Raw genomic sequence first — 18,018 nt, 5'->3', positions numbered from 1 at the left:
TTGACGGGCCTGACCAATCAGAACATTGACGGACCTGACCAATCAGAACCTTGGCGGGCCTGACCAATCAGAACGTTGACGGACCTGACCAATCAGAACCTTGGAGAGCCTGACCAATCAGAACGTTGACGCAAAAGCCAGGTATAGAGGGCTAATATCCGCTCTATACCTAAAGGTATAGAGCGGCTAGCGCCGCTAAAAATCACACCCTGTGTGAAGAGAGTGGTGCCTTTGATGAGCCCCGTATTGTCATCACCCGTGTTGTCATCAATGTTTGTTTATTGGACATACATACATACGGACACACGGACAAAGTCAGATATAGGAGTGGTTGGCACCACTCAAAAATAGCAGATATACAAGCTCATAGCACAGCACTGAGTGCCGAGCTATGAGCTTGTAGATCTGCTATTCTTTGAAAAATCGTGAAACTGAGAGCAGGTTGGTACCTTTGCACGGCTTCCTCCGCTGTCAGTGTGGGTGAATGTGCGTGTGAATGCGTCAATGTAACATTCTAAAGCGTTTTGGATAAAGGTGGTATTTATTACTTTTTATTTCCCGCATATACTGTATGTTTTATACTTTTTGAAATATTTAACTCGCATTTTATAATGGAAGTTAATGGGGCTTTGCTTGGGCTGAAACCATGCCCAAATTTGGAGTCATTCAATATATCAGTCATAGATATATCAGATGACTGACGTCATAAATGACTGAAGTCACAGGCTGCCACACGAAGTCCGAGATCCACATTGGAGCTACACCCCAAGATCCACGATCTGACCAGTTCTGACCCATTGGCTGCAAAGCCATGCACAAACATATATTGCAAAGAGAGGGACTCATGCATCCAGTACGGATAATGTTTCGGTTTTTTGACTCTCAGATTTAGTTGAAAAACAAGGCATCTTCTTTTCTTGTTCCTTTCCCCTATAATCCCCTATTTGGTGAGTGGGTCCATGTTCAAACTAACATGCTAACATGTGACAGATGAAAGGGTTTGATGTCTAGTGTTGGAAGGGTTCAGAACTGGTTGCAAAAGTACACCAAAAATACTGCACAGACATCCGCTGTGTGTGTGTGTGTGTGTGTGTGTGTGTGTGTGTGTGTGTGTGTGTGTGTGTGTGTACATACACGAGAACCACAGAGTGTGTGATATGAAATGGAAAAGGGGAAAAGAGAAAGAGTGCTTGAAAGGGAAAAGAGAAAGAGTGCTTGAAATGTGGCACAAGTGATATGGATAGAGAGAGAGGAGACGATCCCCAGAGAATGATAAACAATGCTCTGCGTGCGCGCGCATGTGTGTGTGTGTGTGTGTGTGTGTGTGTGTGTGTGTGTGTGCTCATGTACATAACGAGCGCTCTGACCTTGGAGTGTGTGATGGACAGGGTGTCCACCCAGACCCTCCAGCCTCCCCACTCGTACTTGATGGCGTGGTACAGCAGGATGCGGAAGATGGCGTACACCATCTCGGTGATCTTCTGCTCCTCGCTGCTCTTCGGGTTGATGAAGCACAGAGACAGCATCCACTCCTGCCACACGGAGCACTGCAGCAGACTCCTAACACACACACACACACATTATGGAAAAACACGTACTGTATGATAGACCACTATGAAATCTTGAGTGTTCATTTCCCTCCGAGGCGAGAATGTAAAAATGGAACCAAATTACAGGTCCATTTTGTTGCACTTATACATACATGAGTTAAATTAACTTGTGTATTATTTCAGAACGCTCCTGATATACCAAAACACACACACACACACACACACACACACACACAGTACCAACACTAATTCATGATTTGTATTTCTTTTTGTTTACATTTTAGTCAGACAACTCTCACCCAAGGCGATTCATGATGCAAACAGTCAGATAACTTTAAACTGCTTCATCGCCAACATTTCAAACAAAGCAATTATTGGAGAGAAAAAAATACAGTAATCAGAGCCACGGTTCCTTTCATCTCATAATGATTATATACATTATCAGCCCTGAGGCATGACATAGAACGAGACGAGAGCTACTGTAAGAAGAGAGGTAAAGAATAACACTAGGCAAGCAAGCACACACATATTGTACACACATGCAGGAAAATGGCATATCCTATATAGCTACTATAGTATGACATATACCCCCCATGTGACTGCAGTACCTCTGAAACAACAGTGTATGAAATATTCATGTCTATAATGTAACCATACTATATCTCGACTCGAACTATGTTTAACATTATGAACTTTATTAATCCCTCTGGGTAATTTGTTTTGAGCAGCTTGTACCCAGAGAAACACAGTAACACTCCAAGGATCTACATGTGGAATAGAATTATTATTATAATTTTTCTACATTTTTATCCCACGATTTTTCAACACGTTTTTTTCACCCAGTGCGAATTGCCTATGTAATCCTGGGCGCTACTCTCCATCTGCCAGCCTAGGTAGAGCCTAGAACATAACAAGGTCCAAAAATAAAATACAAAAGTGAAAAAAAATAAAAAATAAAAACAATTCTACAGAGCATTCAGAAGTCGTATTGCAGAGGAGATGAACAATTTGGAATGGCGGTTGGGTTTACAAGTGGGTAACACATAACGACTGATGCCTGATGGCAACAGAAACATTTGGTTACAGGGTCTCTTTGATTGGTTTGGTGTGGTTCGGCCGGAGGATGTGTTGGTTACAGGAAGAACTCTAGGTCTATTTGTTTTGAGTGATTTGGTTGTCATTATAACAGCCCCACACACACACCCACACACACGGTCCTCTTCCTTACCTGCGGTTCTCTCTGCTGTTGTTGAACAGTTTGATCATGTCAGACAGGAAGACTCTGCGGACCTCCATGCTCTCAGGTGACGGAGGACAGTTCTTCAGCAAGGCTGCGATCACCTTTAGGATCTCTGGAGAACAAACAACACACAGAACACGCACCACTTGTCAAGGACACAAATGTATAATCGTCTTATTCTTAAAGTCTTTTGAACACTACTTTTATTATTTATAATTTATGGACAGCAACACAAGAGAGAGACATGAGATGGAATCAAACCTGTGGTATCCTTACTGTCTGGACCCTATGAACACACCAGGAAGGAACCTTTGTAATGAAACGTTCAGACTTCAAAAAGAGGAATGCTGTACCAGGGCACAGTGACTCGCAGTTAAAACAGCCTTTTATTAATGCAGATGACCTACGCCTGCAGCCCACACAGACCTCAGTGATAGCCCTCTGTTGAAGCACAGCTCTAATGAAAGAGTGTTCCTCAGAGCTCATTTATCTACATTTGAAAAGGTTAATATGACACAAGTCGTAAGCAGTACTCACACCGATTATGTAGCAGCCAGGTCTGTGCCCACGCAGTACATATACCACACACACACACACACACACACACACACACACACACACACACACACACACACACACACACACACACACACACACACACACACACACACACACACACACACACACACACACACACACACACGCGGAATGGAGATTTGTCCATGGAACCGTTACAGTTTAAACGTTTAACGTCCATAAATGTGCGTATGTTTTATCTGTTTGCAAAGTATGACTGAGGGACCCATTTGTCAAATGATATACTGTACGTAACAGCAAATTACATTTTGAAGACGATTAAAATAACAAAAAGTTGGTATTCTACAAGGAGGAGGATTCTGCCTGGAAATAACAATCAGAGCTCAGCCTGACAGAGAGCGAGGGGGTGGGTGGTGCAGGGGTTAGAAAGACCACAAATCAACAACTAAATCAGACATTGGTCTGAGCATGTGCAAATCATTGTGTCACAAATCATCTCCATTCTCCTCGACAGCAGACACCTGGAAAACTCTGCGGCCAACGCTACAAAAAGCATAACGGAGGAGAAACTGAAGCAGAATAGAAAAAAAAGAATCAAATCAAATTAAATTAAGAAAAAACAAAAAGTCCTGAGTTCCATTGATCTCTATCATACTGTAAATGGTTTTGGTACTGTTTCAAATCAGAGGGGCCCCCTGAGTCACGGGGGCCCTTTCTTGGATGGCTCGGCTTTGGTTAACCCGAAGAGACTGGCTGTTTAGATGAATTATCTAGACAATGTCAGTGTCCATTTGCTGTGAGCCGGGGAGACGACCAAAGGGGGCTTCGGTTTCACTCTGCCCGACAACAGCCTCCCCAACCACCCCCGGCCCCCCACCCCCCCGCCCTCAGTCCTTGGCACTAACCGATGCCCTCCCTCGCCCCGGCAGACGGCTGTGTTGTTTCTACGCCTTAGTCATTCAAATTATGAGTCGCTGAACCCTTACCGCCAGAAAATTACCCCAGCATGTACCGGGAATGAGGGACGGATAGAGGGAAGAAGAGGGGAGGGGAAGGGAGGGGATAAGGATGGAGGGATGGCTTATTGCATTCTCTCTCTCTCTCTGTCTTCCTTCTTTCTTTTTTTTTTAAGTTGTTGCTCTCGGTTGCCTTTCTCTTGAGTTAATTTGAGGGAAACGGTACTTCCTCGGTCTGTTTGATTGGCTCTGACGTTACTAAACACTGCAATCAGGAGGCCATTTTGGGGTTTCGTAGCAGATTAAATCAAGAGAACAGGCAAGTAAAGGAGGAACAGAGCCCCCCCCCCCCCACACACACACACACACACACACACACACACCGCTGTGCGTTCTGTGGTGGTGGCTCGCTCATGTGTAGAACTGGGTTTGTATGATATATACTGGCTGTCTGGGACGGTTGGGAAGGGGAGACCTTAACACAATAAAGGCTTTAGGTAATCACTGTGCGACGACGGCTGTACTCCTGTCAGATTAAGGCTGGTTGGAAGTAAACCTGGGCTGTGATTACACCACACTCTGGAGTTTCAAGTCCACTGAAGTTCTGTATATATTTGTGTGCGTGTGTGCGTGCGTGTGTGTGTGTGTGTGTGTGTGTGTGTGTGTGTGTGTGTGTGTGTGTGTGTGTGTGTGTGTGTGTGTGTGTGTGTGTGTGTGTGTGTGTGTGTGTGTGTGTGTGTGTGTGTGTGTGTGTGTGTGTGTGTGTGTGTGTGTGTGTGTGTGTGTGTGTGTGTGTGTGTGTGTGTGTGTGTGTGTGTGTGTGTGTGTGTGTGTGTGTGTGTGTGTGTGAGAGAGGGGGGAGAGAGGAAAATAAAAGGTAGGGCTCTTTAGCAACAAACAGAAAGGGACATGAAAAGAGCCCATGAAATAGAAAGAGAGAAAGATGGAGAGAATGAGAGAAAAGTGAGAAACAGAGTAAAAAAGGGAGAGAGGGAGGGACAGAGAGTCAAAAAGACAGAGACAGAGGGGTGGGGAAAGGAGAGATGTTTTCTCTCTCTTAGAATTTGGTTTCCACATATGAAAAGGTTTTGGGAGCTGTCATGTGAAACTGGAGGTAAGTAATGGTCTGAAAATATCCTGCAGAAGCACTGATCAAAGGCTGCCCTGCTATTGCTGCTCTTTATGGTGCATCATATAGAAAATAAGCACACTCTTTGTACTAGTAATGAGGCACTGGTACACTGTATAGATATGTGCGGGCACAGGCAGAACATCTACTGTACAACCCAAGCTTCAGTGCTTTCAGTGGGTACTTTACAAAAATACGAGTGCAAAGAAAACAATTAAGTGCTACAAACTAACTAAGATACCAGGTAAAACATCAAACCTAGCATCTGTCAAACAACATGCTATCTAAATGCTGTTCAAATAAAATAATTTTAATATTCTATCTAAACTATTGTAATCCTATTCTCAAAATAATGTAAAAGCTGGACAAATACTGTAGGTAGTAATAATATACAGTATATTCTGATAACTCTTATATCTAGTGATTATATTACAACCTTTAATTCTTGGCATTTTATTTATCATTTCCATCTTGTATCTCAATAATGTTTTTCATTGCAGAGAAACATGCAGCACTCATGTACGCACGTGTGCGTGTGTGTCTGTGTTTATACATATGATATATAGATCTATCACATCAAGTATTAACACCATGATCCAACTATAAGCCCAGCCTTCCATTAGAGCCTCAGTCGTGTGATAACAGCCTAGGGGTTTACAGAATGTATGTTGCTCATTTGTGTGGTTGTATGTTAACAGTGGTGTGGATCTATGGGGAACAGGGTGTAGTGGCAGTAATAGCAGAATGTAGTGGTAGGAAGGGATGGGGTGGATGTGATTTAGTGGTGCAGTGCGCTGCAGAGGGGGTGCTTACGTGGGTTGAGGATCTTAACGGTGGAGTCGGGGTCCGGATGTTGCTTATGGATCACTTGAGTGCATATCTGCTCCGTCAGAATCTGTCGGGAAGGTGGGGGGATACTAGTCAAAATATCCACATACTGTTAGGGTTGTCACGATCATGATATTTTTATTTTGTTTTTGGCATTGGACATTTTAACATATAAATAAAAAATACATTTCTGTTGGCTTTTAGGCCTCGTAAACAAAAATTCCACAAGGCAGATATGACAGATCACTTAAATATGTAAAGAAATGACTGACATATAATAACATTATACTTTCAAAATGTGAAAAAAAGCAGATCTACATGCTGTTATGATCTGCTATTTCTGGAAAATGATTGAAAATCTATGAACATTTCTCAACATGGAAGTGATTATGACAAATAAGCTAAATCATTGCGATATCTCAAATAATTGCGATTGGGCCTACATACTTTACTGTACTACAGTGTAATACCACAAAGCTGTGAGTTATCTCTGAGGAAGTGCTGAACCTCCGAGCGTGTTGCTGAGTTGCATTTATGTTACAGTATAGGCCTGCATCTGTTCTTCATAGAGCATTTGAGGATATTAATAGATTCTTTTGCCATTATAAAATGGCCTCCCTTCTCCCTTTCATATTTCGGAAATGCGCGTGCTTGGGAACCCTATATGGATAATTCACCTAGAAGTAAGTTATAAGTCTTTGTCAAATTATGGTGCATAAGAATAAATTGTTCCATTATCTGCAGACTGGAGTCTTGACACAAAACAGTGCTTCCCTGCCGAGGTGAGTTTCACTATTACAATGATATTATAATAGTCTGAATACATTTTTAACAACGTTCTTAAAGGCTCATGAAGTATCAAGACTGAACTCTTTGTATGCATGTGTGTGCAAATGTATATCTTTTTTTACAGTATATACACAATATGTACTCCTACATGAATGCTATGTGTTTTGATTTCAAATAAAGGTGGAGGTAGCAATAAAATATATGACATTTAAAACATAATTATAATACAGTTATTTACGACCACATTCATTCAAGATCATCATAACTGTATTTGAATAAAGTCTTTCACACAGGACAGAGCTAAAGGCAGATTCAGTATTTTTTATTACGAGTGAAATTCTTTCAACATTGTAGTAAAAAGAAGAAAATTTAAGAACAACAAAAGTAGAATATACAGTGTGTGTGTGTGTGTGTGTGCGCGCACACACACACACACACAGTATATTCATTTTATTTCAGTTTATTTGTGTCAATTGTGGTTTTCCAACAGTCTACATGATCAACACTATATTATCTCTATTCCATAAAAAGAATGTGGCAAACTAAGCAGTACCGAGATCAGGCTAGTCACAAATATCCACATTTTCCGCTCTGAAAATAAAGACAACACATGCAACGCACACGTACAAGTACCGCCACGACTACACTTATTTCCATACAAAGGACATTATCATAACAGTGCTGCCTATTGTTCTATATTGTACCATCGGGGGACTGACCTCAAAGAGCACGTTGTACGTCGTCATGGTGAAGTGGGTGGAGTGCAGCATCAGGCGTTCGGTGAGCAGCGAGAAAAGGCCGTGACTGAGCATGACCTCAGACTTCCTCCTGTTCCAGGGATCAGAGGTCGAAGGTCAGAGAGGCTAAATATTGATCTAACTACAGTTTTACCGCTTTAGTGCAGTGTTATTGGTTCATAACACCGCACAACACTGTTACATTGCCATTGAAATAATGCATATGTTTTTATTATTGTAAAAACAGTTTTTTTTACAATAATACAATTTATATGAGAGTCATTATAGGAGCGGAAAGATTCTTCAATGGCTTCAAAGTCTATTCCATATTTAACCATATTAACCATGGCATCCCTATTTTGCGCATGTTTTCCATTTGTTTTGTTTTTTTATAAAAAGAAATTGGGAATACAGCCGATCTAAAAGCAAGCTTGTAGATCAGCTAATTTCGCAATTTGTTGTATGACAAAGTATATTGGGCTTAATTGACTTCACATGATGAGTCACAGAGAGGGGACTGAGTGTTGTAACGTCTGACACGGAGGAAATAAAACAACACTTCAGCACCTCAATCCAATTTTCTTTCACCTCATCATAGATCAGTTTCATTTTTAGAACATCGATGACAACACTGAACTAAGCACAAATTAGAGGCAGGAAGGCAGTCCATAATTCAGAACAAACTCCTTTGCAGAGTTTGGTGAATTGTCTGGAATGAAATCGATGTGAACCTAAAGTACTCTTGTTTTGTTTATAAATTCTAACTTAAGTTAATTCTACCTTTTATAAATGTAACTAACCCGAGACCTGTCCTGTACTGTATGTCCATGTACCTTGTTGGTAATTTTGCATAAATCCTTCAATATTCTTTTCATTGGGTCGTCAAGGCACCAGATGCCAAAGAAAATTCCTTGTATGAACCTCTCACTTGGCAATAAAGTGAATCTGCTTCAGATTTTTATTGGGGAGCAGAGAGAGACAGGAAGGAGAGGGTAGACAGGAGGGGATGACTCGTGACGTGATACAGGTTTATATTTGAAATCAGGTTCTTATGATTATGTGGACATTACACTAAGAGGTTGAGCCATCAGGGATACATACCCCAGTTAGCAGAGTCTACCGAGTAACTTCTAGGTCAACCTGGCATCCAGACCACAAGTTAGGCCTTTGATGCAGGGTTTATCCAGAATAGGTTACATACTGTACACAGGGATTGGTGGTAGATTATTAAAATAGATAGAATGGCTGGATGGCTGGTATGACCTAGGTACCTCGCCATGCTTTCTTTCTTTTTCTTACAGACGAACTGTTTCATGAATTATTGTTATTTTATCATTATTTATATTTAGCTCTATCTAACCCATTTGTATTTATTTGGAAGCAGAATTTCATGGCTTTGAAAAAAGACTACAAAGAAATATATACAACTTTAATGAAGACGAGCAGCACAAAGTACGAAATTGTTGGCGGATTTGAAGATTTATGCAAAAACCCTTTTCATTTTAGATCATTCACCACATTCAAAGTAAAATGCTTTAACCTGAGCTATTCATCAGAACATTGACTTGCCATTACTGTATTTGACTGATTGATGTTCTTTTTCCGCCCCTTTTTAAATTGCATGTCTTCAAGTAAAATGAACTGAACACTGGATCACAGATACATTTAGCTGTCAGATGTGCTCTACATATACGAGCATTTGCTGACGGTGACTGGACTTACTTTGGTGGCAAGTTCTTCAAAAAGTAGCCCAGGACTTTCAGTGCCTGCACTCGAATAGGCTCGGATTTGGAGGCCAGTACCTTGTAGACCACACTGTAAAAACAGAGGGGGAAAGATACAGTACAAAATAAAAATCAGGCTAGCATAACATAGATGGAAATTATGTACTAGTATATATGCTGGTTAAAATGTTACATTATTGTAGGTGTGATATAAATACAGTAGGCGAACATAGATAACAGATGATTGACATAGTAGCATATTAAAGTTAAATTATATTTTTTACAGAAGCATTCCACTTATTCTAAGTGGGAAAACAGGATTTTGTGTTACATAAACATGTACATCAACACAAAAAGGGTCTGGAAGCTGTTGTTGCTACTGTATGTGTTATTAATAAACACATGATTTAAGTTTCTTTGTGTGTCAAATCATTTATGACGGTATCCAATCGAACATTAAACAAAAGAGAATTAATTTATATGACTTATGTTACTTGGACCAGCAGGGATACAAAAACCTTTTGTTTTCAAAGGATCTATGAGTCTTTCAATAAAATGAGCATTCAATATATGCCCTGCACAACAGCCACCATTTATTTTCTATCTTGAGCCATAACCATGAAAAACAACAGCAGCGAGCAGCTTAAATTAGGGGGATAAATCAGAGCTCTGCAGGGTTTCAATAGTTCAGAGAGAAAGCTTCAAATGAAACTAGTAAACCATCTTTATTGGTCAACTGTGTCATCTGGCTTCATTTTAACCCCACAACAAAACACAACACTCACACACACACACACACACGCAAGCACACACACACACACACACAGGGGCTAAAATCCCAACACAAACCCTGCGGTACACTGAGGGACAATTTGCTGGATAAGCAAAAACCAAAGCTGTGGAAATGTGACATTATCTGCTTTGGTAATTCTAAGCTAAGAATAACAAAATAGGTATTTTATAAATGAAGACAATGGTAATATTAGATCAATATTAGATCCAACATAAAAAACACCATGTGTCATATACACAATATCATTACACTTAATATCTATCTGACACGACACAAACAAAAAAAATTAAATGTAACACCGCTTTGATTTATATAATAGAACAGGGGAGGCAATGAAATGGGCGATGTTGTGTTTTCTCGATCTCATATTTACATTTGTATCTAATGGACAGTTTCTGCTATTTTTATTTTATTTTAACATGCCCCAACTATTTATTTGTTTGTTTGCTTATTTAGCTTCAAATCCTACAGTATATTGTAATCTCAAATGTGGTTGATGGCTGATGATGCTTATATTGTTCATTTCTTGAGTTTTATTCTTAAGTATGAAATGTGCTGTAAACAAATAAGATATTATCATGCAATACGTATGTTACCGTATGCCATTTCGCTGGTCAAAGGCCTGCACCATGGAGCCAGGGTGCTCTGACATCAGAGCCACCAACAACTGCAACACGTCCATGAGGTTGTCGTCCTGACAAAACACGCACACACACCCAGAGAGAGAGAGAGATCATAACATTTGCACGTATTAGGAACTTTGCTTGGTCACTGAAATCACAGTATACTCACACGAACAAATAATTAAGTACATCTAAACAATTGCTCAAATAATACAGTAGGAAAAATTACCGCTATATTCCCAAACCAAATAAAACCAAGCATTGTGTTATATTACAGACCGCTAAAGTGTCAAGTATTTATAAAGCAGCGCAGGAGAGTATAATGACATGAAAAGAAATCCTATCAATTGTACTAATGTACAATTGATAACATCTCAGGCTGAGATGCTACATATGGTAGGATGTAAAATTGTATAAACCACAGAGCTAGTGGGGATATAAGTTACATTTAAAAACATTTACATTCATTGGCTGTAATATCAATTTAAATCAACCTATGCTGAATGTGGAATAGGCACTGCATAATGTTTACTTGAGAATTTCAGCCTCACATTTTATTCATTTCAGTCAGATCACCAAAATCAAAGACTAGAATCATTTATGCAGAATGACTAATTATGCTATTCCCTAATAAATGATTTGTCATTATTATACTAGATTGTTCTCCGGTGGGAGACCAGGGCTATGCTGGTATTCTCCAACAGTATTATAAGAAATGCATTCAGCTGACAGAACTGAAGGCTGTCACTTTTCATTGTGACATCAGTGAAGAATAAATAGACCCATCATGCTCTCAAGTCTGAGACTATTGCTCTCTCCCTGTTCACACTTTGCTGGTGATAATTGGCTGCTTACACAACACACCTGATTCCAGTGATGGTTTTAGCGACAGTACAGCATCTCATGACTGACAACAACTCATTAACCACTTAACCCCTACAAAGTTCGTCAAACAAATAAAGTAGCGACGTGGTGAGTTTTTTTTGACATTTTTTATTTATTTTTATGTTTTAATCTAAATTAGATTTTTTTTTTTAAACTTGTGAAATTACTTAAGTTTTGGGGGGAAAAATAAATGCTTTGATTTTTTTTAAATTCCTGCCTACAGTGTAATGACATACCCCAAAATGGGGACGCCATATTGAAAGTGGTTAAGACATTAGATTTGTCTGGGGTAGGACTGAGGTTGACTGCTGGCGGTAGGCTTCTGTGCACTGTATTTTTATTTTTGTTGTCTCCTTTGTTGTTGTCTTTATATTTTCTTTTTTTCTTGTGTTTTGTTTGTTTTGTTTATTTGTATGATGTGTATGGTATGTCTTGTCTTGTTATAATCGTTAGTAATGTAGTTATTGGTTTAAGAATGTTCTTGTAATGTCTATTGTATGTCTTGTCTAAAAAATGTTTGCATCATCTGTTGAAAGAAAATTCTCTGTTTGTTTGTCTACAAAAGAAAATAAAGTACAAATCATTAAAAAAAAAAGTGGTTAAGAGATATTGAAGTATCGTACGCAGACTCTTCTTTTGGGTGATTTCAGCATCAGTCTAGTTATTAAGATTCATTCATTCATTATTTTACTATTTTACTTTTTGGAACGCTGTACTCTGTACTAATATTCCGTGCCCACTCTATCTTTATATAGACGAGTCACATTTTCATCTGTGACCTGGAACTTGTTTTTCAAGTACAAACTCATACTCTAAGGAACTGACTTTGTAGCAAGGGTGTAGTACATTATCAAGACGTATGACTGACATAAGTACAAAATAACTGATGTACTGGCAAACGATGACAGCGGGCAACTAGGCCAAAACATGTTATATGAATAGAGTTAAATAGTCACCACCATATCTGGTACATGATGTCAGTTGAGTAATGTGGTCTGACTAAAGCGGTCAGGGCCTATGTCATTAAAGGAAAGCCTCACAGAGACAGACGTACGCATAAAAGTGTTCTTACAGTATATGTATTCATAATTGCTGGTGCAGAGTGCAGACCCACATGCGATTGTAGTCGAACAAAGTGAGCCCATCACAACCATTAATAAAAATGCAATGCGTAACAGGCATTTGAATGAATGAACTATGAATACACTTCTGGGAAGAAAAAAACAAAAGAAGACAGTCATGGGCCTTCAGATGACATTGGAATTTGTGAGGAATGTTGTAATCGGCATTTATTCCTGCAGGGTTTATTATTTTACGACCTCATTATACTGCTATGCATCGCTGCAGTCCAAACATGGCCGCTTCTGCTGGTGATTTGACTGGCAGACTTGGAATACTTAGCAGAACAGTAACGTTTCCCCTTGCACAGGGTCTGCTATGCTCTTATGCTTGTACTGTACTTCAGAAGGTGCAGGAGTAGACAACAGCTGTGGTTACGGTGCCATCTAGTGGCTGGTGGTATATTTATGATCAGAAGCATACAGTCATGCCTACCTCGTGCATCGTGAGCAGATAGTTGAGGATGCTCTGCAATTCATCTTCCTTCACGCCATAATCCTGGCAAATCATGACACACACACACTCAAATCAGTACATTAGTCATCACACCAAGGTATAATCCTGGGCTTTTGGTATGATATATACCTTTCAGCTTTACACACACATTTATACATTTGAATTTGTTTTATCAACATACAACAGGTCGGTAAAAGTAACATGACAAATCAATTCACTATTGTTCAGAAGTGGTGTAACAGAGTCTCAATAAACCAGATGGCAAACAAACTTCCAAAAGCATCTTTAAGCCTAATTTACACTCCGTAGTATGATGGTGTCGATTGTCGAAAAGAACAGATTCTCAAGCCATCGACAATGCGACACCATGCAATGGTGCTTACCTTCATTATGAGCTGCTTGACAAACAGTAGCAGGAAGGCTCGGAGAGACAAGATCTCCTTCTGGTGGGGTCGCGGACCATCTACACAAACACAACCACACTCACTCTATTGGCCAACTAACTGCACATAATGAGCAATTTAACAAACAAGATTATAGGATAAGTGATACGATTATAATACAACTGGTAAATATTTATGATCAATTAAAATATAAAGTAACAAAAAAGTTTTTATTTGTTTATGTTTACAAATGATTTTATCAGTCAAATGGGGATTAGGAGGCAGGAAACATTAGGTAAAGAGGATTATTTTGGTACATAACAGCCTTAATGAGGCAGAAGGGTTTGCTGGGGTTTTAAGCTATCAAAGTTAGTTTCAAAAGAAGAAAACCAGGCCACGTTAACAAGCAGTTCAAACAGACATTTACCAGCAAACCTTTTACCTCGATAATCCTTTTGAAATTCAGGCCAAACACTTAACAGAGCTGATAGCCCAAGAGCAGCATTTATCTATGGGAGTCAAGATAGTTAGGGACTACTGAATCTACAGTAGTTCCAGAATTAATATAATGTAGAAAGAAGCAGATAGCAGTTAACCGCTTCAACCCCAGCTTCCATATTCTGGGGGAACATAAGCCAAAAATAGGTGATCTAGAAGCCTTCAACGTGTCGTAACACGGCGCGTTGAAGGCCTGTCGATCTGCAATTTTTCCCAAAGAGATTTGTGTGCAAGTACAGTTGCAACTCAGGTCTGTTTTACTAAGAATCGAGGGTTTAAGTGGATGGAAACAGGAAGAATCAGAGCTTGGTGATGATTGGTATAGTTCTGGTGAGAGTAAAGTTCTATTCTAGAAGAGGCTGAGAGAGAGAGTGTGTGTGTGTGTGTGTGTGTGTGTGTGTGTGTGTGTGTGTGTGTGTGTGTGTGTGTGTGTGTGTGTGTGTGTGTGCGCTCACCAAGGCCCTTAGGCACTACTCCACTGCGGTCCTGGGGGTTGATGACCCAGTAGTAGTATTTGAGGGTGTGCATGACCTGCAGTACCGTCCCCACCCTGCGGATGGTGTTGTAGATGGTCACCGTGCTGATGAACTCTGTAGCCAGGTAGGTGTACAGGGTCAACTGGACCTGGGACGATACAACACACACCAAAATCAAAGATGCACAGCCGTACCAATGTATATTTATATGCTGGCACGCGCGCACACACAGGCACACACACACACACACACACACACACACACACACACACACACACACACACACACACACACACACACACACACACACACACACACACACACACACACACACACACACACACAGCTTGAGCTGCAGCTAAATAAAAATCCAATTTAATTGTGTGCTATCTTTTTGTGGCAGTGATAAGTGGGTGCTTGTAACCCCCTAAGGCTCTTACCGTAGACTATAATCTCTCATTTAAATGACAGTGTGGCATCACAGGTGGAGGTGTGACTTTGTATTGCAGCCTCTAAACCACAGCATGATGGATATTGACAACATACAGGAGGTGAGAGGAGACAGCAGGTGGATCCTGGGTGTGTGCGAATATTAGCGGGTCAAAATGCTCACTGATGCGGCTGAGTGAACGTGTGTGTGTGTGTGTGTGTGTGTGTGTGTGTGTGTGTGTGTGTGTGTGTGTGTGTGTGTGTGTGTGTGTGTGTGTGTGTGTGTGTGTGTGTGTGTGTGTGTGTGTGTTGCCCACAGCTGTATATGCACAGCTCTATGTCCTGTATGAATGTGTCCAACATGCATAATGGTTTGTGTGCAAACATACTGTATGAGTTTGTGTGTGAGAGAGAGAGTGTATGGATGGGACGATAATCGTTATCATCGATCATCACGATAAAACGCTCACAATAATCATATAGCAGGGATTTAAATGTTCTGAGAAATTGTCCTTTGTCATACTGTACACTGAACCCAAGTAAGCTCTGTACTTGGACTGCTTTTCCCCCACATCGACCCCAAATCTCTTTGCCAAAAATAGCAGATCTACAAGGTCACGAGATGCGTTGTGAACTTGTAGAACGTCTATTTTTGGCTAATGTTCCCCCCAGAATATGGATGCTGGGGTGCAAGTGGTTAACAAAAGTTGATTATCGTGATAATATCGCCAATCAGAATTATTTTGGCCACAATAATGGTGGCATGAAATGTTCATATGGTCCCATCCCTAAAAAAGAGAGAGAGAGAGAGATGTCTACCTTGGCTGGTGCATGGATCCAGATGGCAGGGTTAAACAGTATGTGGTCACACAGCTGTTTCAACAGCATCACACCGTTCTGCAGGTTGCTAAGGTAACGGGCGAAGGTCAGCATGTTGTCCAGCACTGGCCTCGTCACATGGACCTTGGAAGACTGGAGGGCAGGCAGACAGAGGAAACAATAAAGTGAATACATTTTTAAGGGAAGGAGGCAAGACAAAGACAGAAAGAAAGAAAAACAAATGGAACAAACGAACAGAGAGAGGAGAGATAACACATGCAGAGAGAAAGATGAAGAGCAGCATCTCTTCTGTCTAAAAAGCACCAGCTCAGCTCTGACCTCTAAACACAGCTGTCCTGCATGCGCGTGTGTGTGTGTGTGTGTGTGTGTGTGTGTGTGTGTGTGTGTGTGTGTGTGTGTGTGTGTGTGTGTGTGTGTGTGTGTGTGTGTGTGTGTGTGTGTGTGCAAGAGTTTAGGTGTGTGTGTGTGTGTGTGTGTGTGTGTGTGTGTGTGTGTGTGTGTGTGTGTGTGTGTGTGTGTGTGTGTGTGTGTGTGTGTGTGTGGCAGTATCATTATCCTTGAGAACAATGCAGTCATTAGTAAATAGGTGTGGAGGTCATCTGAGATGACTCTCGTATTCTGTGGCTGAACCAATTTGAGTGCATAATTTTTCAAATGTACGTATGTGCGTGCGTGCGTGCATGTGTGAGTCTTACCTTCTCCAGAGTGTAGCCGATGACCAAGAAGCCTTTGCAGGCCAGAACCTGCTCTTGCATTGCAACAGAGTTCTTCAGCAACTCCATCACAAAGGTCAACAATGTACAGCTGATAGAGAGACAGAGAGAGAGAGAGAGAGAGAGAGAGAGAGAGATGCAGACATAAAGAAAGAGACAGACAGACGGGCAGATAAGAGGGCATCAGACAAGACTCATAATGACAGACAGAGAGACAGGTGCAGTGACATTGAGGGGGCTGAAGTGCTGACTCAGAGACATAACAGCCAGGCAGCGTGACTGAATGAGGCTGTCCTGTCACCACCTCACTGTCACAACATTACACTGTGTCATCAGCCTGGATGCTGCTCAAACTCATATGGGGTGAAACTACATTTTTAGGTGACATTTTGTTTACCTTTTGGGCTTAGCGTTTTTGTGGAGGTTTGTCAGATTAAAACAAAATCTTTGTTTTCATAATTCCTTAACATCGTTGCTCAGGTCAGATGAGTCAAATGTGCCACGTGACCAAGTCATGATCCATTGTCAACATTGTGCTGCCAAGGCACATTACAGTCCACACAAGGACGTCTGGTGGGTTGGTGAATGCCAGTACTAGCACATCAAGCAATACAGAGATACAGATGTTCAGAGCAGTCCGTCTTATTCTGCAACAGCCTCATGTGCAGCTGACAGCTGACAACTCTGTTGCAGTCTAAAAGTAATGTGATTATAATAAATTACAAAAGTATTGAGTAAGATTAATAGTGGATGCATCTGTTTCATGAGCCAATCATCCAATTTTGATATATTACCCTTCTAACTTGACGCTAATCAGGATTAATTTTAGGCTACATAAAACTTGAAGGTGGTCGGGCATGTTTACAGTAGCTCTTTGATTATGACTCACTTGACATACTTGACATTACTGCCCACCATTTTCCACATAACGTGGTTTGTTTGAATTCCCAGCAAGCCATTGGATTTTATTCATGTCAGCACAGCACGGAAATGAACTTGCAGTGCTTGAGATAGGTAATTAAAGACACTTCTCTGCGCAGTTATTTGACGCATTTTTACGTAAATTATCATCATCATCCATTTTGTTAATGATGAATTTATGAACTAAAGTTATAATAATCTCTGGAAACACTGTTTAATGCATTTTAAAGCCTGGATTGATTTGAAAACTCGAGCTGAAAACAGTCCCTCCAGAAGAGTTTGTTTTACAAACGTCTATGACTTATTAACTGTGCAATGGTGAACTGTGTGTGTGTGTGTGTGTGTGTGTGTGTGTGTGTGTGTGTGTGTGTGTGTGTGTGTGTGTGTGTGTG

At 40.6% G+C, this 18,018-nt stretch overlaps 1 protein-coding gene across 6 annotated transcripts in view; it reads right to left on the bottom strand.

Annotated features, from left to right (window-relative positions):
- lrba (LPS-responsive vesicle trafficking, beach and anchor containing) overlaps window positions 1-18,018 on the bottom strand; it is a 294,320-nt gene that overhangs the window by 228,141 nt on the left and 48,161 nt on the right. For all 6 annotated transcript variants that reach the window (XM_084068296.1, XM_084068297.1, XM_084068299.1 and 3 more), the window contains exons 11-21: window positions 16,688-16,796; window positions 15,972-16,124; window positions 14,703-14,871; window positions 13,750-13,829; window positions 13,346-13,408; window positions 10,880-10,977; window positions 9,489-9,581; window positions 7,749-7,857; window positions 6,226-6,307; window positions 2,779-2,902; window positions 1,368-1,560 (exon numbers count right to left, since the gene is read on the bottom strand). In XM_084068296.1, the coding sequence (XP_083924422.1) occupies window positions 1,368-1,560; window positions 2,779-2,902; window positions 6,226-6,307; window positions 7,749-7,857; window positions 9,489-9,581; window positions 10,880-10,977; window positions 13,346-13,408; window positions 13,750-13,829; window positions 14,703-14,871; window positions 15,972-16,124; window positions 16,688-16,796 (1,273 nt within the window). The remainder of the gene's footprint in view (window positions 1-1,367; window positions 1,561-2,778; window positions 2,903-6,225; window positions 6,308-7,748; window positions 7,858-9,488; window positions 9,582-10,879; window positions 10,978-13,345; window positions 13,409-13,749; window positions 13,830-14,702; window positions 14,872-15,971; window positions 16,125-16,687; window positions 16,797-18,018) is intronic.

The sequence above is a fragment of the Gymnoscopelus microlampas genome, assembly GCF_963454915.1.
Source record: "Gymnoscopelus microlampas genome assembly, chromosome: 2".
In the NCBI taxonomy this organism is placed as follows: Eukaryota; Metazoa; Chordata; class Actinopteri; order Myctophiformes; family Myctophidae; genus Gymnoscopelus; species Gymnoscopelus microlampas.
Note: the sequence above shows the minus strand (reverse complement) of the source record. Positions and strands in the feature narration are given on the sequence as shown.